The sequence below is a fragment of the Cydia fagiglandana genome, chromosome 24 (assembly GCF_963556715.1).
Source record: "Cydia fagiglandana chromosome 24, ilCydFagi1.1, whole genome shotgun sequence".
NCBI lineage: Eukaryota > Metazoa > Arthropoda > Insecta > Lepidoptera > Tortricidae > Cydia > Cydia fagiglandana.
The window spans coordinates 11,454,666-11,481,336 of NC_085955.1; the positions used below are offsets into that span (position 1 = coordinate 11,454,666).

At 38.9% G+C, this 26,671-nt stretch overlaps 1 protein-coding gene across 2 annotated transcripts in view; it reads left to right on the forward strand.

Moving 5' to 3' along the window:
• LOC134676374 (transcription elongation regulator 1) overlaps window positions 1-26,671 on the forward strand; it is a 57,110-nt gene that overhangs the window by 14,197 nt on the left and 16,242 nt on the right. For both annotated transcript variants that reach the window (XM_063534736.1, XM_063534737.1), the window contains exons 9-10: window positions 12,530-12,728; window positions 14,094-14,227. In XM_063534736.1, the coding sequence (XP_063390806.1) occupies window positions 12,530-12,728; window positions 14,094-14,227 (333 nt within the window). The remainder of the gene's footprint in view (window positions 1-12,529; window positions 12,729-14,093; window positions 14,228-26,671) is intronic.

The following is a 26,671-nucleotide window of genomic DNA, read 5'->3' on the forward strand; positions in this document are numbered from 1 at the left end:
CGCGTGTGACTAAAAAAAGATAAAAAAATATGTATAAGATAAAAAATAGTTTATTCAAGTAGGCATATTACAATGCGCTTGTGAACGTCAAATAAATCTATACCGGCTCCAACCCTACACCTCTGCCTCTAGAAGATTTAAATCCCCCCTCAATTGGAGGAGGGTATCCCAATATGGGACCGGCAACAAACTCGGCGGAAGTTTAAGTTGATTAGTGCATCTCTCGCGGTAAGCTTACCAAATCAATCAATCAAACCATCTATTTTCAGGCCCATAGATACATACCTTACAAACTAACATATATATACAATCATAAAAAAACTAAAATGGTAAAGAATCATTTTCGTGACGCAGTTTTCTGTTCCGGCGGCAGGTAACCGCCGAAATATCACAACCTTCGGCCAGAAGTTCGTGTTCTAAATGATGACCGGTCTGGCCTGGTGGATTGTGACCCTGCCTATGAAGCCGATGGTCCCGGGTTCGAATCCCGGTAAGGGCATTTATTTGTGTGATGACACAGATATTTGCTCCTGAGTCATGGTTGTTTTCTATGTATTTATATGTCTGAAGACCCACAACACAAGCCTTCTTAAACGTCGTGGGGCGTAGTTAATTACTTAATTAGTGTAAAAAAAGGTCCTATTTTATCTGTTTCATAGATTTTGGCTGGTCCATTTTCTATGGGAGGGTAAATTTTTTTCGCGATTTCGGTTTTGGTCCCGTAGTAAAAGTTGGTCAGTATAATCCCAAAACCTCCCTGGCAACGGGAATGCACTTGTTTTTTGGCCACCCTGTATAACGATTTAGTTCTAATTGGAATTAACTTCACTATAATATTGCAATGCCATTGAACTTGCAGGATTATGCCAAATGTTTGCTCAATCGGATGCCAAAGAGTTTATGCACGTGTAGTAAGAGTTTAGACGTTTTGCGCATTTGGTATGCTTCATCACCATCATCATCAAAGACATATGTAACTTCGTATAAGATGAATAAAGTCTAAGGAAAAAACGTGCTTCGGAAATCAAGAAAAAGTCATTCTCGGATAGATGCCGCACACACTTTTAGCCTATGCTCGGCTAGATGGTGTGACGACATCGTTTCATATTTAACAATTTTAACACATAGATATCAGTGAATGAGCATGGGTCAAAACAATATAAACATGATAAAATCATTCATCCACATATATACGTTTTTTGATAATTTTATACGTGTTTATTTTGAGTTTTAGTCGTGTCGATAGATGGCAGTAAATTTACAGTGACTACAACATTTACTATACTGTATGCAATATTATTTGCGTTATTTGACACATTGTGACTGACGTATATAGAGATGTAACTAACCCAAATCGATTGTCACAGCAAGCGATTACGATTGGATGGCACGTAGACTGAGGTATCGAATTGTGACGTATAATGAATTTTTATTTGTGATTTAAATAAAGCTAGAATTATATGGTTTTCCCGCAAGGTAAACGCATTTAATACACCGACCGAGTAGGTCGCACCCATCGTCAAAATCTAAACTAACTGGGGATCTATTTTAAAGTTTATTTATGTTATTTCTGTGTCAAATTTGTTGTCTGTTAGGTGACGATAAATATATCCATATTTACAGTTAATTATCCACCTTTTCCTTACTTTTATTAAAAGAAAAATGAAAAATTCATATCGATTTACTTAGACGACTACCGATTCATAACGATGGTGACCGGCCAACCCTAAAATTAAAAAAAAAAGACGTAGAACGTAAACGTTTGCAGTGCAGTTGTTTTCCTTTGTGATTTCGATGTGCAAGACATTTTACGTAGTATTGCTGTTGTGAGTGACAGACGTCAAATACCGCAAATAATGTTGTATACACTATATGACAGGGCCCCTCTATATTATCTGTTCTTTTTGTCATCATGTTTGGATCGGCTGAATTGTTTTCATGCTACTTAATGAATATGAGTGATGTAACTTTTATTCGTGGTTCTAATGTCATCTTGGGCAGTGTGATATTGTAGTGACAGGCTGGACAGACAGGTTTTTATTTTATTTATTACACTCAACAAAAACGCCCTGGCAAAGACGCTTAACCAGGAGAGAGGCCTTTGCCCAGCAGTGGGACACTCATAGACTAGGAATCCTCTAGACCGAGTTTAGAGCAATTATTTCATGCAACCGATGATGCCAAAAATGCGGGGGTGCGCGGGACGAGGAGAGCGAAGTCCCGTGCCGTGATTGGTCCGTTCAAATACACGGACGTCACACAAAGACACTTTCGACTCGAACATGGAGTAAAATTACCGTATGCGTGGCAGAGGGGGTAGTGCGACTATGCTCAGTCTGGAGGATGTTTTGTCTGTGGGGACACTCAAATAGGCTAGAAGAAAAATACAATCAATGACACTTCTCTCCTTCTGACACTGTTTCAAATAGATAATATAAAGAAGTTTCTGACTGATGTTGTAGAGGAGATTGTACTCGTATGTATAAGGACTGTATCGTTTATTTTAAATACAGATAAAACCTGGTCTAACTGTTGACGTGTGTATTATTTTGTATTACTATGTTCTTAAGGTATAATCTGGGGGTATTTTTAAGCCATATCTGATATAAGAAGGTTTTACATTTATTTTATTTTAGGGACTTTATGATGATTTTAATACCGTCTAGCAAATGTAATTCGGACAAGCCTATCGAGCTTAATTTGAGACTATTTCACCGATTCCTTGGTCCGATTTAAAGAAACAAAAGGTTAATATGCTGCCAAAATATGCCATCTAAGTGTCCTTTTCATGATTGCTCAATTGAACATCCACAGAATAAATGTGGTGAATTTTTATCTTTACATGAAAACGACTTTTTATGCAACATTTTGGATTCCCGTCAATTTCTGACGCCAGCGAAATGAGGGAAACAGCTAAAAGAATCTACCGAAATCCAAAGCCTAACGGACATTCATGGCGTTGAACCATGGCTAGAACAGGTCGATAGAAACGCTCCATGATGGTTATATTGTATACCAAAGTCGGGGTTGTCGTAAGTAACATGCCATATTCTCTAAAAGGCCACCAAGCACAGATCCAAAACTTTTTTTCCAACTAAAAGAAATGATTAGACTATGCCCAGATGTTTCGCTTTACGAATCATATGTAATTGCTGTTTACATAGTACGATTTTTTTTGTGTAATATCTCGTCTTGTTCGCAAACCGTAAATTTTCTTGTAGTATTTGTCCAAAATCGTTGTAGTTATTCGGGAGGATTGGGTAAATATTGTCCAAACCATATGCTTTACGTGATCTCCCAGGACGAAATGTTACTTATTATTAAAGCACTAATTAAACTATATGTGTAATTTTTTAATAAAAATATAATACCAGAAAAAACGGCTAAGTAAAGTTGTATTCATAACAAACGATACAGTCCTTATGAGTAAAGATAGAGTGGTAACTCCATACATCAGTTTACTTACCAAAACGCGAGTTATTTCGTAGCATCCAATTCAGCCGACCAATAAAATACCGTACAGTCTAAGGGCTCATTTAGACTATGCAAGAACTCGCATGCGAGTTTCATTACATTGCGGGTTTTGGTCAGTCGGTTGAATTGGACGTAACCAAGCTTTAAATTTAAAAATAAAAGCAGCTTTAAATGATTATTTACGAAGGAAAATTGAGCTTACAAGGTTCTTACTTTATCACACTGCTCATATGATAAAAAAACATACGGAGATAAATCGCTTACTAATTGAAGTTAGCTTCAAGATTATCCTAAATCCGACTGGTTTAACAGAGACAGTTATAATAGATATTTGCAAGAATCTATAACAAATGAGAATCAACAGAGGCAATGCTTACAAAATCATAGATTACTTTTATGAAAAGGGCAGTTTTTGACATATATACTTTTTGTACATAAAATTAGTATTAAATTAACCCAATATATGAAGCTTCAAGAAGCGAAGTAAATGCAAAGCTTATGTAGGTACTAATTACATAGAGACAGCCCCCTTATTCATAAACGTCTACTAAAGTTGACAAGCCGATAATAATCGTTTGTCCTTTTCCGACGTATTGGTATGATGGAAAGGGACAAACGATTATTATCGGCTTGTCAACTTTAGTAAACGTTTATCAATAAGGGGGTAAGAAAATAATTAAGTCCTCCGTTGCAGTAACGCTTAGATATTTGGGAATTGTTATTTATAATTAGTGAAAGCAAATTGCATAAATGCAAAAATAGATAACAGATTCCTTTTAGAAGCCAAAAGTGAAATATGAACTAAAGTTTCATTAAAATCATTATTTTTTAATGATGAATTGATGTAATATAATAGCGAGTGCTACAGCAAACTTGAATGATACAATACAGACAAATGATTTTATAAAAAGCTACTGCAATTATGGTAGTCTAAAGATGTGACAAATGCTAATATTTTATATATTTTTATATATTTCCGAGAGTATCTCACTGCCAAGAAGCTTATGATATTGAAAAGCATAAAACCTATAATGGGTTCGAGTCCCATGTTGCCTTTTTTGACATTGCCTCGTATTTAATTTAATACAGTCTTTAATATTTTCAGCTACTTACCGGGTTCGATCCCCGGCGTAAAATGAATGGCTCAAATTGACAAATATCAATACAAAGAGATAGCAAATTCACTAAATAGATTTACATATCAAATATCAAGTTTTTTTTTAAGAGTTCCGGGTTCGAATCCCGCTCAAAATTGCAAGCGAATGTACTTTGAATGCTCTGCGATTTTAATAATATTAATTTTCGCTATATTCGTCTTTGGAATGAATTAAAATTACAACAACAACAATAACATAATATTTGGTGAAATACTTATTATTGTAATTAAATAAATATTTTATTAAAATGTGCACAATATCTATGATACAGTTTTCATTGAACTTAATACATAAATATATACTATATATTATTAGTAAAACTGTATCAAAGACTTGTATCGCGACTAGAAGCATTATATGAAGTGTTTGGCCAGCGACACCTAGCGGCCGAGTCTGACAGTTCGCGGCGTGTTGTAGCGAGCGGCCGGCTGAGCGGCGGCGGCGGCGGCGATGTGATCACTTGACGGTTATAGTTATAGGTATGAAACACTCATATACAGCCTCAAGCTCGAAACGATACGCGGCAACGCGGACATCCTTAGCCGGTGACATAACGGCCCCACATGTCATCAGAACCTGTTGAACCAAACTAATGAACACCAGGTAACCTTGCCGGGGTGAGCGACACGAGCCAAAGTGAAATATCAAATAATAGTCAGTCTAAGGCTTTGACCGACTTGACAAGCGAGAAATGGAGCGTTAGTATGGTGCAATCAAGTGTAAAAGGGTCGATCAACTATTTCTTGTTGTTATTCTGTCCCATCTGCCAGGAGACAATCGTAGCATAGTTTGTTAGAAGAACTGCTGTACTATGTTCTACAAAAATGCTTAGTAGATGTCACATTATGGAAAGGCATTATAACTACAAAAAAAAATAGTTTCGTTAATACGAAAAAACTGGTATTTTAAGAGTGACCCAGGAGACCGTAACCATGGCAACTAGTGACAAGAAAAAGTTGATTCACCCAAAAATATGGGTGTAGCCAACTTATTCAAAAATATGTCCCATACTTCTTAATTCGCTGACGTAAGAGCTATAGGACATATTTTAGAGATGATTTGTGCCCCCATATTTTTACAGTTGACTGTACATCTTATTCTAATAAGATTTGGACTTTTATGGCCATGCTCCACACCCTTTAAAATTAGAGGCTTAGTTATATAAGTATATACGAGGGGTAAACCGAAATGCTCGGGAATTTAAAAAACTAAGTACACTAGATATATAAATTATATTTTATTGTTTTTCGAAGTACTCTCCGTTACAATCAATGCACTTTTGCATTCTTTTAAACCAGTCATTGAAACAGTAATTCCAGTTTGAACTCGACATTGCCAAAATGGCCGATTTATAGGCTTCGACGGCGGCTTCTGGGTTCTCAAACCGTTGACCACGCAATAAATCTTTAATTCTAGGGAATGTAAAAAAATCGTTTGGACTCAGGTCAGGGCTGTATGGAGGATGGGACATCAACTCAATGTTTTCCTCGTTCAAAAATTGATTTGTTTTACGGGCGGTGTGGGAGCTCGCATTATCGTGATGTAAGATGACACGTCGTGTGGGGTTCCCTCGGCGAAGTTCGGCCAGCATCTCAGGCAAACAAACTGTAATATACCAATCAGCGGTAACCGTTCTTTGTTCTTGTAAAGGAATTGTGGCAATATGTCCTTTTTTTGAGACGAACGAAGCCACCATTTTCTTCGACACGCTGCGGGAACGCACAACTTTCGTTGGTTTGACCTCGTCTTCGAAGACCCAAACTGCCGACTGGTGCTTTCTTTCAGGCTCATAGGAATAAATCCAGGATTCGTCACCCGAGACAATGTTATAAACGGCTTTTGACCTTCCTCCATTGTAGCGTTTTAGAGTAGATCGGCACCAATCGACACGAGCCGCCTTTTGCTCTTCTGACAAATTATGGGGTACCCACCGGGAAATCAATTTTCTGACACCCAACTCACCATGCAAAATCGTGTGGATTGCAGTCATTCCAATGCCTATGGATGCCCGAATCTGCTCGTATGTCACATGTCTATCTTCTTTCAGTATTTTTTCTACAGCCGCGACGTTTTCAGGCGACACCGCTGTTTTCGGCCGACCTGTTGAAGGCACGGTGCTGAGAGAGGCACGACCCCGTCGAAACTCTGCATACCAACGATATATAGTCGTTTGACTCGGTGCTTCCATTTCATATATAGAAACAAGCTCATTAAGACAGTTATCTGGAGATAACCCTCGGCGAAAGTTGTGATAAATAATGGCACGAAAATTTTCACGGGTGAGCTCCATTTCGTCCAGCGACTTGTCAATTTGAAAATGGAATTTAAAAAATATGACGCTATTTTTTTAAATTGTGAAAACGGCATCGTGACTGTCAGTTGCCAGTACGCGTGTGATAAAAAAAGATTTAATGTAGCTCAGTTTAAAGTACTCTATTCCCGATCATTTCGGTGTGCCCCTCGTAGCTATACACTTTTATATTGCACGTAGTATGAGACATTGTCACGTGGACTCGTGTCGCTGACCCGACGGTAAGCAATATCTGGCTTATTTTCCAATTATTTGACTAAATATTGTGGAAAATTTTGTCAAATTTGATGCAGAAAATAATACTAGGTTGAAGTTGCAATTATTACTTACAATCCTTAGAACTTAGGTCCCATGAGAAGCTACATTTCAAATCTATAATCTATTCAATAAGTGGTCTTATAAATTGAGGCGATCAAGTCATAATTGATATACATTTTGTAGCATTAAATTGTTAAATTTGAAGTGATACAAGTTAACGACATACTTTCTATCAACAGCCGAGAATAAAAAGATGTTACCAAAATCGTCAAATGGTCACACCAATACTTCTCAAAACTATCTAAGGTTAGACATTATTTTAAGCTGTTCAAAATTATAACAAATCAGAGAATCTGAATGGCCTAGCTACGTTTCTAAAGGCCTCGCTTACCGCGTGGTAAGTGTACATTTTTATTATATAGAGTTAATCTTGCAAACCCCCTGCATGCGCCAAATGTAAGGCAATGTTGCCAGTACTACAGAAAATCTACCATTTTAGTAGAAACAACCAACTCAGCGGTGATGGGTTGCCACAAACAAAAATGAATGTAAATATACAAACGAGTGCCAAAGTAAATTTAAATTATTGGCAGAAAAGTCACAGTTGTTTTTTACTAATTCTTTTCTTTTACAGGTTTTTATTTTGTTTTATTGTTGATTGAGAATTTTTAATGGTTCATAGACACATAACAATGTAATTTAATTTAAAAACAATTATATATATAATTTATAAATATATATTTGGTTGTTTTGACTTTTTAACAATGATGTTAGAAATTCTCGGTTAACCTCTAAAAATTAATAAGAATAAAAGTATTCAGAAAGAGATTTAAGATGAAATTATGAAATGAATTATGAAGTTAAATATTAAAGTTATCGAAAGTATAGAAAGACTTTGTGTGTCTGTTTAAATTGAGAATCATTAGTTGAAATGAAATGGAATTGTAAACTCAGTGATATAGTAAATATACTAATTTTACGGATATGAGTTGAGAATCATTACTTTTGTCATAAAAACTATGAGTGTGGGTTCGATCCCCACCTGTTTTATTTATAATATTGTGGCCAAAGGCCAATTTAAAGAAGGAATTTAACATTAAAAGTGTGACATGCAAACATAAAGGTGGATACGTGACAGACGTGTTGGGTGCGAGTCCTGCCAATCACTGAAAATCTGCCTAAACGCACAAATGGCGTTAGCACTAGAATGAAATTCAATAAATGGATGTACATATGTTGCATTACATATTTTGAGTTCAATTATGATCAAAATCTGTCGGTCAGTTTAATAAATATGTGTGATTACAAAATCGATAATTATAGTTATGGCTAGCTTTTGGCGACTTTCTCTGCGTGGAATGATGGTGATGATTGCTAGAAACGACCCTATATGTGACGTTCCACGGCAAAAGGTACCTTATGGCGGCTGGAGCTTACGTCACATAGCGCCGCAATGATATTGGAGCGGCGTTAATAATAGCGCTAGCGCCAACCGCCATAAGGTACCTTTACCCGTGGGACGTTACATATCTTTCCGCCGGCCAAGCTATCTCCAGTACCGTCTATACCATAAGGGCACACGGGGCAGGACAGATAGTAACAGTATATTTGATTACCCATAATAAATAGAAGATCATAGTAGAAAAATGTTACTTTAATTCGCATTCTTTACTTTCTAAAAGGGCCCCAAATTCTTATGTGCCAAGGGCCCCAGCATGGTTTAAGACGGCCCTGGCTATCTCCATACCAAATTTCATCTAAATTGGTCGAGCGATTAAAGCGTGACAGACATACGAGTAAAATGGTAGAAATGAAATAAAAAGAACTAAAAAAAATCCATACTAAATTATTGCCATGTTGAAGCATTTTACGCTAAAAATGTGACAGTTACGTAGGAAGGGTGCCTTAATAATTTTCTACAATTTCTCGCCGGCTTATTTATGAATTAGTAGGAATTTAGATCAGAAACCTTTCGAGCAACACCGGCTTCCGACACGTCGGAAGGGAGGAGCCCGAGCCATATTTTACCGTACAAATCTTTCTGCAATTTTTTGCGAGGGGAAACGTGCACACAGTCGCACTTCTCACTCACTACATGCAAAATCCAATCTGTAATGATGACACAAATACATAGAAAATTACACCTCTGACCTCTTCATTGTGTACGGTCGAGTCACAACACGCACCGCGCCAGTTGTGTGCATGTACAATTGATCTTGTACCTCGGCAGAGGGGAAATAGTGCGAATGGCGTCTCCCTTCTGTGTTGCTCGAAGTCAGAAATAGATCATAATTGAATCTATTATGTCCTGTGTCGTTTCTTGTAGGCTCTTTATTTCCCATATATTTTATGCAATGCAAAATTATACTTTATCATAAAGAATAAACGTCACGATGACACGGTCTATATCCGTTAGTTCGCTTGGCTTATTATTTATTATGTAATAAAATAAATAAATAATAAAATTATGTAATGATTTTACATTTTATATCAAATAAAATATGATATATCCGTAAGGTTGGTCTTAAGTCAAATAAAGTCAAACTTAGTCAAAGATAGTTTACGTATACATGTTGTGATGGAAGTAAACGTATTAATTTTACCCCTAAAAATGTATCTAGGCTATTAATAACAATTAGATATTAATTTGTATAAAATAAAGGTTATATAAAAGTTATAGTTCGTAGTTTCCTAATAGAGTCCGACGGCTAATCCTATTGTCTATTGTTAAGTAAAACCGCTCGTGCCACGTGCTACAACCACCTGCATAAAAACTCGTTCGTTCACTTTACCCAGGTAATTGAATTACAACTCCTATGGAAATTGCAATAACATTCGAAATTAACTAATTTTGTTACGATGTGTGTGGTCCGTTCTACTCGCCGGCAACCAGTACTTTGGTTGGCGTGTCGAGTCGAACGCTACAGAACCAGTCTAAAATGTGTCATCGAAATGCGTAACAATGGCGCGTTATCGGAGAGCGCACCTACACTGGTTTTTTTTAGCGTTGGACTAGCCCGCGCTCAGGTGCCAATTAGAATAATTAAGACCCTTTTTTGCAGGTAAGTAGCACGTGCGGTTTAACTTAACAATAGACAATAGGATTAGCCGCCGGGCTCTAGTAGGAAACTACGAACTATACATATAACGCCTTCAAACTTATCAAGGCACATTGCGTTAAAAATTTTAAAGGTCTATTTTTGTGATAATTTAACAGACAGGGCGGACATTAAAAATAAGTTTTTGGCAAAAAATTCATTTTTGGTACAAGCTTTTATCGCCGACTGACCTTTTTTTTCTACAGGCAACTAATACTCATCGAGACAATTCTAAGAACCCCAAACACAATTCTATGGCCACCTCCGGTCTCCATCATCAGATCAGCTCGATGACACCATAATATTGCATTGTCACCCGACTTACATATGTATGCAAAATTTCAGCTCAATCGGAAACCGGGAAGTGGATCAAATTTAACTTGCAAGATTAGATTACACACAGACAAACGGTCAGGTGAAACTAAATAAAAGCTTGTAATAAAAACCTAGTGCGAGACGCACTCGCCCACCGAGGGTTCCGTACAAATTAAACTTAATTTTTTACTTGTAGTATTGACGATATTACTTGCCAAATTTCATTGTTCTAGCTCAAAGTAAAGTAGCCTATAATTTTTGATTCCCGTTGAGTGTCGAAATATACGATTTTGGCGCCAAAAACTTAATTTTTATGTAATTGTCATCAATATTTTGGAAATTTTAGGGGTAATAATATTAAATTTGTAAATTACACGTAATTACAATCTTGTCTGTGTTGATCTTTTTCTGCATATGGATTTGAGTATTATAATCTCTTCATATTATTATTATTATCTCCTTTATTCATTTAATATCTTGGGTTAGGTTATTAATTTATAATATAAATATAAAAACAAGAAAAAATACATATAAAAGTATTATAAAAAAACCTAATCTAGGGTGCCGCCAGCAGCGGGGCAAGGCCCAAGCTGCCGGTGGTCAGGGCCGCAGAGAGGAACCGGCGGACTATCCGCGCCGTGTCCAAGATCACCGCCTTCTGCATCTGACCCTTGATCTAACCACCCAGCGAGTCTCAATATTATTATTATTTCAATAATTAAAATCGTTAACCCGGCCACAGGTATTCTATGTTGTCTACGACATTTATTCATCAAAATAGGTTATGCTGGGTGAAGGGTCGGAACGGGTTAGGGAAGTCAAAATTAAATAAAAGTCAAGATAACTTACTTGGTTGGCGCGGTGACCCAAAGTGAGTCTTGGCCTCCAACACAAGTCAAGATTATAAATATTAAATATGTAAATATATTCCATTACAATACTAAATACGTTTACTTCTACACAATCAGCTAATAACCTTTTTTTTTCAGGAACTAATGCAATAATGACATTTCTCTCCACAGCCTCTAATGTACTCTTTCAGCATCTAATCTCATTTCCTTTTCAGGGCGAAATCGTTGCGTACTAGATGTAAGAAAGAGCTGGCTGCGGCGCGTTAGTGGTGGGTGGTGGGGGGTTGCCTAATTAGTAAACTTTTCCCGGTTTCGTCTTTTCAACCCGTGATTTTTTTTTTTCAGTAAAAGTCAGGTCCGCGTGAGCTCCAATGGCAGAAGTCGCATAATTTATCCAAGGACGATACTCGTACAATCGACGTCAATAATATGTTTACACTTTTGCACATTACTCCTTTGTAACAAGGCGAAAAATGTAAACATATCTTTGACGTCGACTATACTAAAAAAGCGTTGTGTTCGATGCAACCCTTTAATCTTGCATTATAATATAAAGTTAAAACTTAGAAGTAAGATCATCTATGGTGTAATTCACCGTATTTTTCAGCGGTTCAGTCAAATAACTTCGATTACTGAATTAAGTGCCGTTGTAAAATGATTTAATTCCGCATAAAATTATTTAATAAAAGTATTACGTCGATAATACTAACGAATGTCAATTTACTTTCAATTAATCTTTATATTGATAACGTACCATCACGCTGCGCGATTTTTGCTCCATTTACGGTCCTAGCTAAATAGGTTGTTCAATACTTACGCTATAGAATTTCCAATTTAGCGAGAACCCTAAATGGCTTAACAATCCCGCGTGGTGACTGTACGTCTGATCTTTCAATCACAGTTGATTCACAAACCATTTTGGTTGAGATACAAACCATTACGATCTAAAACAAATGGACAAAACCAGTTAACAATGAAACAACGCCCCCCACCCGCCGCTAACCCGCCCGCCCGCGCCCTATAAGCGCCACACCTCCCCCCTCTAACCGGTATTTCCCCTTCTAGGCTAAAACAGACTTCATAGCGTTGCTGAAGGAGAAGGCCATCGACCGGCATGCGCGCTGGGCCGACGCCAAGAAGAAGGTCGACAGTGAGGCGCGGTACAAGGCGGTAGAGAGCAGTACCCTCAGAGAAGACTACTTTAGAGAGTACTGCAAGATTGTGAAAGAGGAGAGGAAGAAGGATAAAGACCAGAAGGAGAAAGGTGGGTTTATGGTACACACTACCGGTGCACCGGATATTCGGTCACTATCCGGTATCCGGCCATTATTTTAATACTTCGCGGGGCTCCTATTTCTGGGCGGTTTGCCCTTCGGGCATCTGAAGCTACCTAACGAACCTAACCTACCTACACTTCTTTCCCCAAAGTGTAATGTTTTCATGGACGTCACACTAAATTAATAGGTTAGGTAGGTTAGGTTCGTTAGGTAGCTTCAGATGCCCGAAGGGCAAACCGCCCAGAAATAGGAGCCCCCGTCTAGCAAAGTTTTGAACTAAATGTTTTTTGAAAAACAAACTCTAGTGGGGAAAAATGCGTCCGGAAATAATGCTACGCGGAACTAACGCGAGTGGGGAAAAATGCGATCGGGAATAATGCTACGCGGAACTAACGCGAGTGGGGAAAAATGCGATCGGGAATAATGCTACGCGGAACTAACGCGAGTGGGGAAAAATGCGTCCGGAAATAATGCTACGCGGAACTAACGCGAGTGAGGAAAAATGCGATCGGGAATAATGCTAACGCGAGTGGGGAAAAATGCGTCCGGAAATAATGCTACGCGGAACTAACGCGAGTGAGGAAAAATGCGATCGGGAATAATGCTACGCGGAACTAACGCGAGTGGGGAAAAATGCGTCCGGAAATAATGCTACGCGGAACTAACGCGAGTGAGGAAAAACGCGATCGGGAATAATGCTACGCGGAACTAACGCGAGTGAGGAAAAATGCGATCGGGAATAATGCTACGCGGAACTAACGCGAGTGGGGAAAAATGCGTCCGGAAATAATGCTACGCGGAACTAACGCGAGTGAGGAAAAATGCGATCGGGAATAATGCTACGCGGAACTAACGCGAGTGGGGAAAAATGCGATCGGGAATAATGCTACGCGGAACTAACGCGAGTGGGGAAAAATGCGGTCGGGAATAATGCTACGCGGAACTAACGCGAGTGGGAAAAAATGCGTCCGGAAATAATGCTACGCGGAACTAACGCGAGTGGGGAAAAATGCGATCGGGAATAATGCTACGCGGAACTAACGAGTTTGGGCCCTTATCGTGATCTAGCTACTCCTAGTCAAATCAGCTTCTTTTTTAGAACTGTCAAAACGATTTGCTAATATGGAATTTATATGAAAGATCACATCGTGACATTACAGTCGACTCACCTACTTTTTATTTTTCTATCCGATTTATTAAATAGAACTTGTGTCTAAAAATAGCTGCTACCTACGTTTCTCAGTTAATCTTCTAGTGCTTTATTTCATACTTGTTTTAAAGTAATTTATTTGAAATAAAGTGAAATACCCTATTTGAATTGTATGTGTATTAACTAATTGATGTATCAGCAGAGCGAGACCGCAGCAGCAGCAAGAAGGAGAAGAAAGACAAGGAGCGAGACAAGGACAAGGATAAAGAGAAGGACAAGGACGACAAGCGAGACAAGGACGGCAAGAAGGAGAAGAAAAAGGAGAAGGGTAGCGAGGTAAGTGATACATCCGTACATATAAATCATTTGACGATTCGAAAAAAGAAACTGATTGGAATAATTGTCAAATACCCGGTTATTTATGTTATCTGATATTGAAAATAAACATTGATCATTGATCATTCATAATTATGGAAATATTAGAAACATGCTTATGAAAATACACTTATTTTCTGCGAATCCATTAACAATATTATTTTCTACAAATCGTGCGTTTTATGTGTTTTATTATATATTCGAATAAAACTATTCAAATTGTATGTTCAAAATCTTGCGAGGGTCAACCAACGAAACCAAATTAAATATAGAATTACAGCTTTTAAAGTCATAAGGTAAACGTACTAGTGCTCGACGCGGTCCCAGTACATGTCATCTTGAAACTTAAATCACTGTCAATAGAGGTGACAGCAGGTTGTCATCTATTGGGCATTGCATGGGCATGTCGAGCACTAGTACGGTTACTTTATTTACCGTAACTAAAAGCAAAATTAGCAATGTTATCGTTACTCAGTGGAGAGTATACGCCATCGTGTGCGGCGCGTCATCGGAACCTTGTTGGAATGCGCGGAAGTTGACATGAATTGGGCTTTGGCGGTTAAAGTTTTTTTTTGAAGTAAAAACTTGTTTTGCGGCGCTGTGCACTTTTTGTGATGGGGAAAAAATGTTGAACTCGCGACAGCGTAAGACGTAAGACGCTTCGTAAGACGGACACGTGACCTGATCGAAAAACTGTTACAATGTCATTGAGTTTTCACTTCTGCCGGCACTCCCGGAGTGCAACCCGTTGTTTTTTTTTATAGCCTATTGTGGTCAAAGGGACTTATACAATTTGAATAGTTTTGAGCCAAAGTGAACCTGCTTGCGCGAGCGAGTCGGGCGCGATTGTACGGACGGCGGCGATATTTACTCGAAACGTTTGATTTCGGAAAAGTGCAACAATACTCCACATAAGTAAATACTGACAGTACCACAAGGTACGCGGCCTTTAGCGTAAGTACCCGCTTAATTTTATGCGTTTGTATTAATGTTAGTTAGTTAGCTAGCGATACTAAAATGGTATCGTCTTGGGTCGTCCCATTTGTTTTCGTCAAGTTCTTAAATTAGTCCTATTCTGCTTTCGTCACTCATTCTACATTGAAAGCCATCGACGATTTTTTTTTTCTTTGTATGGACTTGAAGGCGGTGTTGCCCGTAGCCAACGTCAAGTAAAAGGGTAGGAAATTAAACGCGGAAAGGAATAAAGGAACGGAATTTGGAAAAAGTGGTCAGGTCAGGTATAAGAATACAAAGTGATATTTTTTTCTAGTGATAAATATACTTAATATTATGAAGATTATACTTTTATATTATTATGAAAGATGAACCATGCTAAGATGTTATATAAATCATGATTAATAAGCAAGGAGTGACGAATGTAGAATGAGGGCCAAAAGCAGAATAGGATACATTTAAGAACTTGACGAAAAACTAATGGGACGACTTATGACGATACCACTAAAATATTTAGTATCGCTAAGGCCAACATGTTTATATTAGTGTTAGTTAGCTAGCGATACTAAATACATATTCTTATTATTATTAGTTGGAGCCTGTCGTATCCCACTGCTGGGCAAAGGTCTCCCCCCCCCCCTTCCCATTTTTCCATATTCTTATACTTGGGTTCAACTCCCAAAGTATTTGATTATGTAGATATACAGGTTCTTTTTGGACCGTTAGCCATATTATGCGAGGTGATTACAGTAGAATCCGCTTACAATGACATCGAAGGGAAGTGACAAACTCGTCATACTAAGCGGATGTCATATAAAACATACTTGTACAACTTCTTATTTTTGTTATGTTTTCCAAATTAATCTCAAATTCCTTTGTGAGAAATGAGTTTTATTGAACTTGTAACAAATATCAACTTGTTAAAACTAAAATACCTTACACGCCACGAACGCACCAAACGTCCTCGCAGGGAAAGACGTGGTGACGGCCACGAAAACCAGCGAATGTGTCAGTATAACCGGACATAATTTCATGGAAATAGGATTTTTAGGTCATAGTAAGCGGTTTGTCACTATAAGCGAAGTCATTCTATCCGAATTTATCATAAAGAATTTTATATGAAAACCAAACTTCGCACAGTAATTACGTCATACTAAGCGGTTGGTCAGTATAAGCGGAGTCATAAAGGGATTCTACTGTAGGTAGGTCATACTGAACAACTTTTTCTATGGGACCAACTCCGAAATCACAAAAGTTTTTTTAGCCGTTTCATACATTTTGGTCGAGTGTATGTCGATGTTTTCTATGGGAAGGCCAATTTTTTTTGGGATTTCGCGGTTGTTCCCATAGAAAAAGTTGTTCAGTATGACCTACTTAATCACCTCGCACAATATGGCTAACGGTCCAAAATATATGCCCTGTATAGATATATGCCACAACTTATTTATTGTATTGGGATGTTACGCCGATTGTCATAATCTGTGGGGGACTTACCCGCCTCGGAAACCCTAACTAAAACTAAAGTGTTTTTGCAGTGCTTACTGTTTTGGGGTCCCGCGGACGGACGGACGGACGGACGGAGCTACGGTGAGGTGTTAGGAGCCAGTATAACACGAATAGACACATGTTATAGCTAGTATTCTAGCTGGTATAGCTAGTATATGGACTTGGGACCCGATAGTTGACATTTTATGCGGTGATTTTTTCGGCTTTAATCTTAATCTGTTAAACAAAAGGCATTATTTCTTTTATGCAGCGTAGTTAGCCACCGAATCCGTCACCAGGGAAACGAACGAGCTCGTATTAAAGGCAATTCTACCGTCTTATGAATAAGAAGGTGGAATTGGTTCAAATTCTAACAGCCCATTCAGAGATAAAACGTTTTATCTCGTATCGATTTTCCTCTTTTCCGTACTTGTATCGTAATAGTTATTTACGATACACGTGCGGAAAAAAGGAAATTTAAATTTAAATCGACACGAGTTGCGTATTACCTATTATTAGTACATATGGCCCTTTAAACTTTTGACATACGCACGAAAAGTGCTATTTCTCGCACTAGTACGAAAAAATAGGACGATAGGCTGTAGACTAAGAACCTCCTCAAAATACCTTCTTTAGTCGCTGTGACTATCATCTGCAAAGATGCTGGGGCCAATGTTGACGTATCATAAAAGAAACAATACCTTTTGTTTGACAGATTAAGCCGAAATATTCATCTTATAAAATATCAACTATAGTTGAACCTGCATCAGTCCCGCAGATCATGACAGACGGCCTCAGGTTTAGGGTCACGGATTTTAACAATTCCAAAACACTCGATACACGGGTAGATCAAATCGGGCTCTTAAAGAGGCCCACAGATTACCAGTTCGCCGGACGATATCAGCCTGTCAGTTGTTCGGAGCTGTCAAATTTTGCGTTTAACTGACGGGCCGATATCGTCCGGCGGACTGGTAATCAGTGGGCCCCTTAAGACTGTTATTGTTTTGCTATTGGTCATTAATACCTCCTAATTTTGTCAGTTTTGAATCGTCGGCGTTTAAAAGTGGCTCCTGGGGCTAATTATCATCATATTCGTTAAATTTAAACAATTTTAACATTACCCATTAGTATGGAAGTCTATATAACAATTTAAATGAAGCAATTGCATGTGTATAAACATTGTTATATGTGACGTCCCAGGGGAAAAGGTACCTTAAGGCGGTTGGCGCTTACGCTATTACTAACGCCGCTCCAATATTATTGCGGCGCTATGCGACGTAATCGCCAGCCGCCATTAGGTACCTTTTTCCGTGGAACGTCACATATGAATGCATTCCGTATCGTGAAAGGCCGTCATGTGTTATCGTCTCGTGCTATGCAGGTTCACTTTGTGCCCTAGTGGGTAAATGCGTGTTTAACTATACATGTTGTGACAGAAGCTAACCCTATTAACTGTAACCTCGTTTGATTTAGAAACGATAAGTCAGTCGATACATATTCGGAATTCAATGTCTAGGGTGTTTTGCTTCTGACACAGCATCGAATATATTTAAGAATAACAGCGAAAGATAATAAACAATAGTTATAATATAATGGCTCCTAACAACGCTGCTGCCGGTTTAGCGAATGATAACCAAGCTCTTTATTTTGATACAAACTATTTACATCAAAACGGACAACCAAAGTTCGTTATAGTACAAAGTGCGGAAAGTGGGAATTTGGCTACGAATGGCGATAAATTAACACTGACTACCGAGAACCCGCCTGGTAGGCACTCGTAATGTTTGCTTAGATGCCGGACAACCCGCCCAGCGGGTTGTTTTGTACGCAGATATAGACGATCGGTTTCTGGGGTAGTGCGGCGTTTTTTGCCCGGTTGCGAAAGTGTTAAAACAAAACCAAAGAGTGTTTTAAATTGAGTTGCGAATAGAGATGCAACGGATAGTTGTTAGGCCGGATACCGGATATCCGGTATTCGGCCGCCGAATATTCGGCCAGCGGAACTATACCTACATTTCGGTTTTTCAGGTGCGCATTCTGCAGATTTCACCTGTTTCTTAGTAAACGTTCGCGCGGACTCATTTCTGGGTACGAAATTGATTAAATTGTTTTAAAATAATAAACAAGTACGATTATGACCGTGTCTGTTTCTTAAATCCAATTGGTTTACTCCGAACTCCGAAATCAAGCAATGTTACTATCAGGTATCCGGCTGGATAGTAGGTCACTATTCGGTATCCGGCCGGATAGTAGTCCACTATCCGGTATCCGGCCGGTAAAACAATGGCCGGGTAGGCCGGATAGTAACCGGATATCCGGTGCATCTCTAGTTGCGAATTATCTATTCGCACGTGTATCGTACACCGTTTTACAGTACATACCTGTTGTTACCTACATATTTGTACCTGTTCATACTTTTGTACCATTTCTTTTGTAGTGTGCAATAAAGCATTTTATTATTATTATTATTTGTATGTCTTTTCTATATCTCGGGACCATGGGGTCCCGGACCTTTGGGAGGCGTACGTGGGGCCGAAGCCAACAGCGCAGAGGCCCTTTAAGACACTTTAATCTAAAAGCAAGGGATACATTATTATTATTATGCCCTTTTAAGTTCGGTCGTCTTTTAAGTTATCGCCACTCGTTTCGAATTTCCTATTTTTCGCACTCGTATCGTAACGTACTATAATGTCACTAAACATAATGTAACTGAGACTCACAAAAGCGAGGTTATAATTCCGTTAATGTCAATAATCTTGGTCACTACATTACACTCCAAATAAATATCCGTGCAGGTGAAATGAAGTCAGGCCCCTATTTCACCAACGTGACAGGTGCGACAATTCGACAAGTCTCATTGTTGCTGACGTCACAGGCCTCCATGGGCTACGGTTATCGCTTACCATCGGGCGGGCCGTATTCCTGTTTGTCACCATGATTGTATTATTTAAAAAATCTTTATTGTATCGGCATTAAACAGGTATTTCTCTTGCGATGTTTATGATGATAATGATGAAAATTGTCACAAGATTTCAAAGAACTTTCGGTAATTTTGACAGCAAATGAGCTCTGTGTCGGAATTTCGTGACAATTGTCGTATTTCTTGTGAATTAACATGTTGGTGCCAAACAACCACACCGCCCGTCTGATGGTAAGCGGTTACCGTAGCCTATGGAGGCCTGTGACGTCAGCAACAGTGATGTCGACAATTGTCGGACCTTTCACGGTGGTGAAATAGGGGCCGGATTATGCGTGTCAAGTAATAGTAAGCTTAAGGGCTCATTTAGGGCTTATTTAGACGGCGCGCGAACCCCATGCGAGTTTCATTACATTGCGGGTTTTGATCGGTCGGTTGAATTGGACATAAGTAACCAACAATCCGCAATGTATAGTTCGTAGCTTTGTAACAGAGCCCGGTGGCTAATCCTATTGTCTATTGTTAAGTAAAACGTGCTACTTACCTGCAATAAAGGGTTATACTTATTCTATCTGGCACCTGAGCGCGGGCTAGTCCAACGCTCAAAAAACCAGTGTAGGTGCGCTCTCCGATAACGCGCCTTTGTTACGCATCTCGATGACACATTTTAGACTGGTTCTGTAGTGTTTGACTCGCTGGCACTCGGTAACCGAAGTATGCAGGTGGTTGTGGCACGTGGCACGAGCGGTTTTACTTAACAATAGACAATAGGATCAGCTCGGGCTCTATTAGAAACCTACGAACTATAACTAAAACCGCATGCGGGTTCGCGCGCCGTCTAAATCGGCCCTAAATGAGCCCTTACGCTAGTTCCGTATGATACGATTTCTTGTTTCGACGTAGAGAAAACACAAAAGACATTCAGAAATTATAAAAGTTACGGAGTTAACTGTTGGTTGAATTTAAACTGTCATAACTTCATAAGTCATACTAGCTTAAGCAAAAAAAATCGGTATAACTCGCGTAATTGAAGATGCTCGCGCGACATGTCGTGCTTGGGGACCTAGGGGGGCTGTCCATAAATTACGTCATCGATTTTTGACCCCCCCCCCCCTAAAATCATCCAAAAATCATGCTTCGAATGACCCCGTTTCCTCCTACATCATGCTACCATCACCCGATGTCGAGACCCCCCCCCCCCTAATTTGAAATGACGTAATTTATGAATAGCCCCTAGGCTCTCCGAAACATGTCGCGCAAGTGACTAAAATCACGTGAGCTAACCTGTACATGGAGTGTTATGTGGTGCGCAAGGTCGCAGCGGCGCCCTCAACCGTCCGTTTTCCACAGAAATCCGACCAATCGACCGCCGAGGAGGACCCCAAGCAGCCCACGCCGCCCCCCGACCAGTGGGCCGATATCCTCGGCATTCCCGACAAGAAGGAGAAAGAGGAGAATACCTCCAAATCCCCCAAATCCTCCTCTAGCTCCCCCGAAATCGTCAGGTCCCCCAAACAACTCAGGTCCTCCAAAAAACTCACCCCAGAAGAAAAGTCCCCCGTCAAACAGTCGCCGAAGAAGAAGAAATCCGAGCCGAAGTCCCCGGAGCCCGCCAAGAAGACCCAGAAGAACGAGAAGAGGAAGAGGAAGAAGAGCGAGAAGGAATAGTGCTTGCTGTACGTTTTTTTTAAAACGCCCCATCAAAGGAATAGACTTCTTTTACAGTGAGCTCTGTGTACGTGCGTATAGAGACTATTTTGAGACCGGAACTATTTTATGTGTTTAACGAAAACGGACGTTCTCAGTGACATTGATCATAATAATGTAAGTTTTATGTAACTAACGCGGTCACGCCGCTCCGGAGCGGGAGCGAGAGAGCGCTATGCGTGTATAGAGATGTCCCGCTCGCACACCGGCGCGGCATCCAGATCCGCATCCAGTGTGAAGACAGTCTAAGTTGATATTTACTACATAACATACAGGGTGATTCATGAGACGTGAGCAGGACTAATCCTGCACACTCAGTAACTGATAATTGATCGATCACCGTCGTATTTAGGTGAAACAACCACACTTTTTCCTATTTTTTAACTTTTTGGTGAGGGCAAATTTAACTCTCTACAATCATGGTTACCCTACAAGACCTAATTAATAAACATAAAACCTCTTTATCAGTAATGACAGCATATTGATTACGAAGAAAATAAACTGTCAAACTTGAGTGAGATACGAGTTTTCAAAAGTAACCAGACAGTGATGACATTCAATTTGACACAGAATATCGGTAGTTTAGTACATATTCTAATTTTAGGGTGTCCATGCATGTCGTAAATTAATTAATTTTTTTTTTCAACACGAGTAGAAAATTAACGTTAATCTCACTAATACTGATACAAAACAGTTGCTTATAATTTACAAAATGCGCAGTGTTAGTCCTGCTCACGTCTCCTGAATCACCCTGTATATACAATACACTAAAATTGTATTTTCTACGACCATTTTAATTTGTGCCTGTTTCATATTGTTCTATACTATAAATCATTGTAAATATCATTAAAATTATTTTAAAACGATTATTATGAATAACGACTGAGCTTAAGTTTTATAAGCGTTTTAAACATGTTTGGGAAAGTACCTGATAAATTGAATATTAATAACTTCCTGTAAAAATGCATAGTGCTTACAAAAATGACTATATTTGTAATGGTTGTATGTACATAAAAATTTACTCGTTTATACCGGGTGTGGCCTGTAACACGAGCAAATAATTAAAACACAGATTGTACTCCTCAAACGGTGACACTTTTATTCAACAACTTTTATAAATTGTGAAGTATTTAGACTCCCTATTTTTCATACAAAATAAATATTGTCTTCAATGGACGCCATCGCCACGCCATATCATTGTGATTGACGTTGCTTGTCAAGCCTTAAACAAAACAACATTCGCAATACGTTGCGTCTTTGAATAACCTTTAAAGTGTATTAAAAATCAAAGTACAAGTTATTTTCAAAAGTCGCTGAACAAATGTTGATCAGTATGAGGAGTACAGCCTACAGTTAAATTTTTTGCTCATATTACCGGCCACACCCGGTATAGTAATCTTAATGGAACAAAATAAATAACAGGTGCTGCACTCTGGCGGCAGAACATTGCAGTAATATCCCCTATTCAAAATTCATTTCTTGTACTTTTCTGATTGTCGTATGTTTATTGTTTATAGTAGAATATTTTAACCTCATAAGGCCAAATGTGCTGCAACACATAATAAGTGCATAGGCATAGTTTCAAATTAAAAAAACCGGGCAAGTGCGAGTCGGACTCGCGCACGAAGGGTTCCGTACCATAATGCAAAAAAAAAAACAAAAAAAAGCAAAAAAAAAACGGTCACCCATCCAAGTACTGACCACTCCCGACGTTGCTTAACTTTGGTCAAAAATCACGTTTGTTGTATGGGAGCCCCATTTAAATCTTTATTTTATTCTGTTTTTAGTATTTGTTGTTATAGCGGCAACAGAAATACATCATCTGTGAAAATTTCAACTGTCTAGCTATCACGGTTCGTGAGATACAGCCTGGTGACAGACGGACGGACGGACGGACGGACGGACAGCGAAGTCTTAGTAATAGGGTCCCGTTTTACCCTTTGGGTACGGAACCCTAAAAAATAGGAAATGTTTGTATAGTGGACATTACAGACGTTACAAGAAAACCTAAATATAGTATATTTTAAAATATAACAACTAGATTTCTACACGGAATCCCAGTATTATGTTAATTTCAGATACATTATTTTATGGACATTTATTCTTGATGACATATTCTATTTATTTGGATAGTATTCAGGGTTTTATCTTGTATAACTTAGAGGATATAACCAACGGAGACGCCATGTCTATAATTTTCGGTACAAAATAGTCTGCCGTTTTTTGCGGGGGAGGGGCACATCAAATGTATACGTAACGTCAACATAGCCATGTCAGATAAACGTCAGTCCATACATGTGGTTGACCATTGGCCGCCTACTTTCGACAGAGGGCAACGCCTGTTAATGACCACTCCGTTGGTTATATTCTCTGTTGTATAATTTCATTAATACATAAATATAACTTTGATAAAATTCCCTTAATAATAACGCGCTAGTCAGTCAGTGGTAGCCCGTGGGTGCTTGTTGGGTTAGCGCGTTATTACCAGTATTTTGCGGATTAGCAAAGTAATAATTTTGTAAGTAAAGCCTGATTCTATCCTTGTGCCGCCCAATGTACATTAGGATGTACAGTCGCCATCAGATATATCGGAGCGGCCAAGGTGTTCACAATATCTGAACACACACTCTAACGCCCTGACAATAGAGGCGTGTTCAGATATTTGTGAGCACCTTGGCCGCTCCGATATATCTGATGGCGATTGTACACTTAGTTTCGATGGAATGTCAACCTTAATTAAAAACGAAGTAGGTAGCAATTCATTTGTCTCGAAAAATTTTCGTACAAATGAAATTCAACCTAATTGAAAATACGATAAGATTCTAACTTCCTTGACTATAGTTTTGTATGGTGAGCGGCACGAAGCTATTAATTACTTGAAAAATGTGTTTATATACAATTGAAATATAAACTGTTAGTCCAAAAGCTTCAAGGTACTATTTTTCCTGTATGAATACAAACTACTTGATGTGTATATAATTATTAATTAATTGACTGCATATTAATTGTTGTAATTTGTGTCGTGTCCAAGCAAAAAGACCCACAATATCGCTTGCCATAATGACGCTTTGACAGGTTATTCATATGTGACGTCCCATGGCAAAAGGTACCTTATGGCGGTTGGCGCTAACGCTATTATTAACGCCGCTCCAATATTATTACGGCGCTAAGCAACGTAAGCGCCAGCCGCCATAAGGTACCTTTTGCCGTAGAACGTCACATATAAAGATACAAGCAAATCTTGTCCTTATGGTAAGCGTAAAAGTGGTACCTTTGACTAGAGTACGACACATTTTTGAATAAAATTATATTTATATGGTCAGGCAGGGTATGTCCAGCGTAAGGTATTCTTACCTTTGCCAAAATATTTAGAACTCACCCTATAGGGGTCGCCTAGAAATCATGTGATCGCTTAGAGGGGGCTGAGGGAAGAAAAATATCACGAACGAAGGTCAAAAAACCGGTCAAGTGCGAGTCAGACTCGCTTTCCAAGGCTTTCGTACATAAGTCCGACTCCCGCATAGGTAGAGTACTATTTTGTGTATTTTTTTTCTAAATTTTAGGCCCAGTAGTTTCAGAGATAAAGGGGGGAGATGGTCAGACAGACAGACAGACGCACGAGTGATCCTATTAGGGTTCCGTTTTTTACAAGCTTTTATTTAGTTTCACCTGATCGTTGTCTGTCTGTCTCTCTGTCTGTCTGTGTGTAATCAAATCTTGCAAGTTAAATTTGATCCACTTCCCGGTTTCCGATTGAGCCGAAATTTTGCATACATACGTAAGTCGGGTGACAATGCAATATTATGGTGTCATCGAGCTGATCTGATGATGGAGACCGGAGGTGGCCATAGGAACTATGTGGTAAAACAACGAAACCTAATTGTGTTTGGGGTTTTTAGAATGGTCTCGATGAGTATTAGTTACCTGTGGAAAGAAAAGTACAGTCAGCGATAAAAGCTTGTACCAAAAATGAAATTTTTGCCTACAACTTATTCCTTTTGAGGTACGGAACCCTAAAAATAGGCCAAATATGATCACATGATTTCTGGACGACCCTATATGACCGAATAGTATTAGGATTAAGTGGACCGGGAAAAAACTTGTACAGGGTACTCATCATAACGCATTCACTGCGAGGGGGGTATAGTCTTGGGTCGTCCCATTCGTTTTTCGTCAAGTTCTTAAATTAGTCCTATTCTGCTTTCGTCACGCATTCTACATTGAAAGGCACCGACGATTGTGACGAATATAGAATGGGTGACGAAAGCAGAATAGGACTAATTTAAGAACTTGACGAAAAACGAATGGGACGACCCAAGACGATACCGCGAGGGGGCGTGGCCTAGGAACAAACTCGTATGATGGTGGATGCCATGGGTCACCTCTCTCTGCAGCTGACGTGAGCTCTGTACACAAGCTTGTTGTCCCACATTGTTACACGGATTGTAGTGTATTTTATATATTAGTTCAACATTTAAATAAACCTATAGTAGGTTAGGTAACTTACCCTAAAGGTTAGGTAACTTACCCTAAAGGTTAGGTAACTTACCCTAAAGGTTAGGTAACTTACCCTAAAGGTTAGGTAACTTACCCTAAAGGTTAGGTAACTTACCCTAAAGGTTAAGTAACTTACCCTAAAGGTTAGGTAACTTACCCTAAAGGTTAGGTAACTTACCCTAAAGGTTAGGTAACTTACCCTAAAGGTTAGGTAACTTATCCTAAAGGTTAAGTAACTTACCCTAAAGGTTAGGTAACTTATCCTAAAGGTTAGGTAACTTACCCTAAAGGTTAGGTAACTTACCCTAAAGGTTAGGTAACTTACCCTAAAGGTTAGGTAACTTACCCTAAAGGTTAGGTAACTTATCCTAAAGGTTAGGTAACTTACCCTAAAGGTTAGGTAACTTACCCTAAAGGTTAAGTAACTTACCCTAAAGGTTAGGTAACTTACCCTAAAGGTTAGGTAACTTACCCTAAAGGTTAGGTAACTTATCCTAAAGGTTAGGTAACTTACCCTAAAGGTTAAGTAACTTATCCTAAAGGTTAGGTAACTTATCCTAAAGGTTAGGTAACTTACCCTAAAGGTTAAGTAACTTATCCTAAAGGTTAGGTAACTTACCCTAAAGGTTAGGTAACTTACCCTAAAGGTTAGGTAACTTATCCTAAAGGTTAGGTAACTTACCCTAAAGGTTAAGTAACTTATCCTAAAGGTTAGGTAACTTATCCTAAAGGTTAGGTAACTTACCCTAAAGGTTAAGTAACTTATCCTAAAGGTTAGGTAACTTACCCTAAAGGTTAGGTAACTTACCCTAAAGGTTAGGTAACTTATCCTAAAGGTTAGGTAA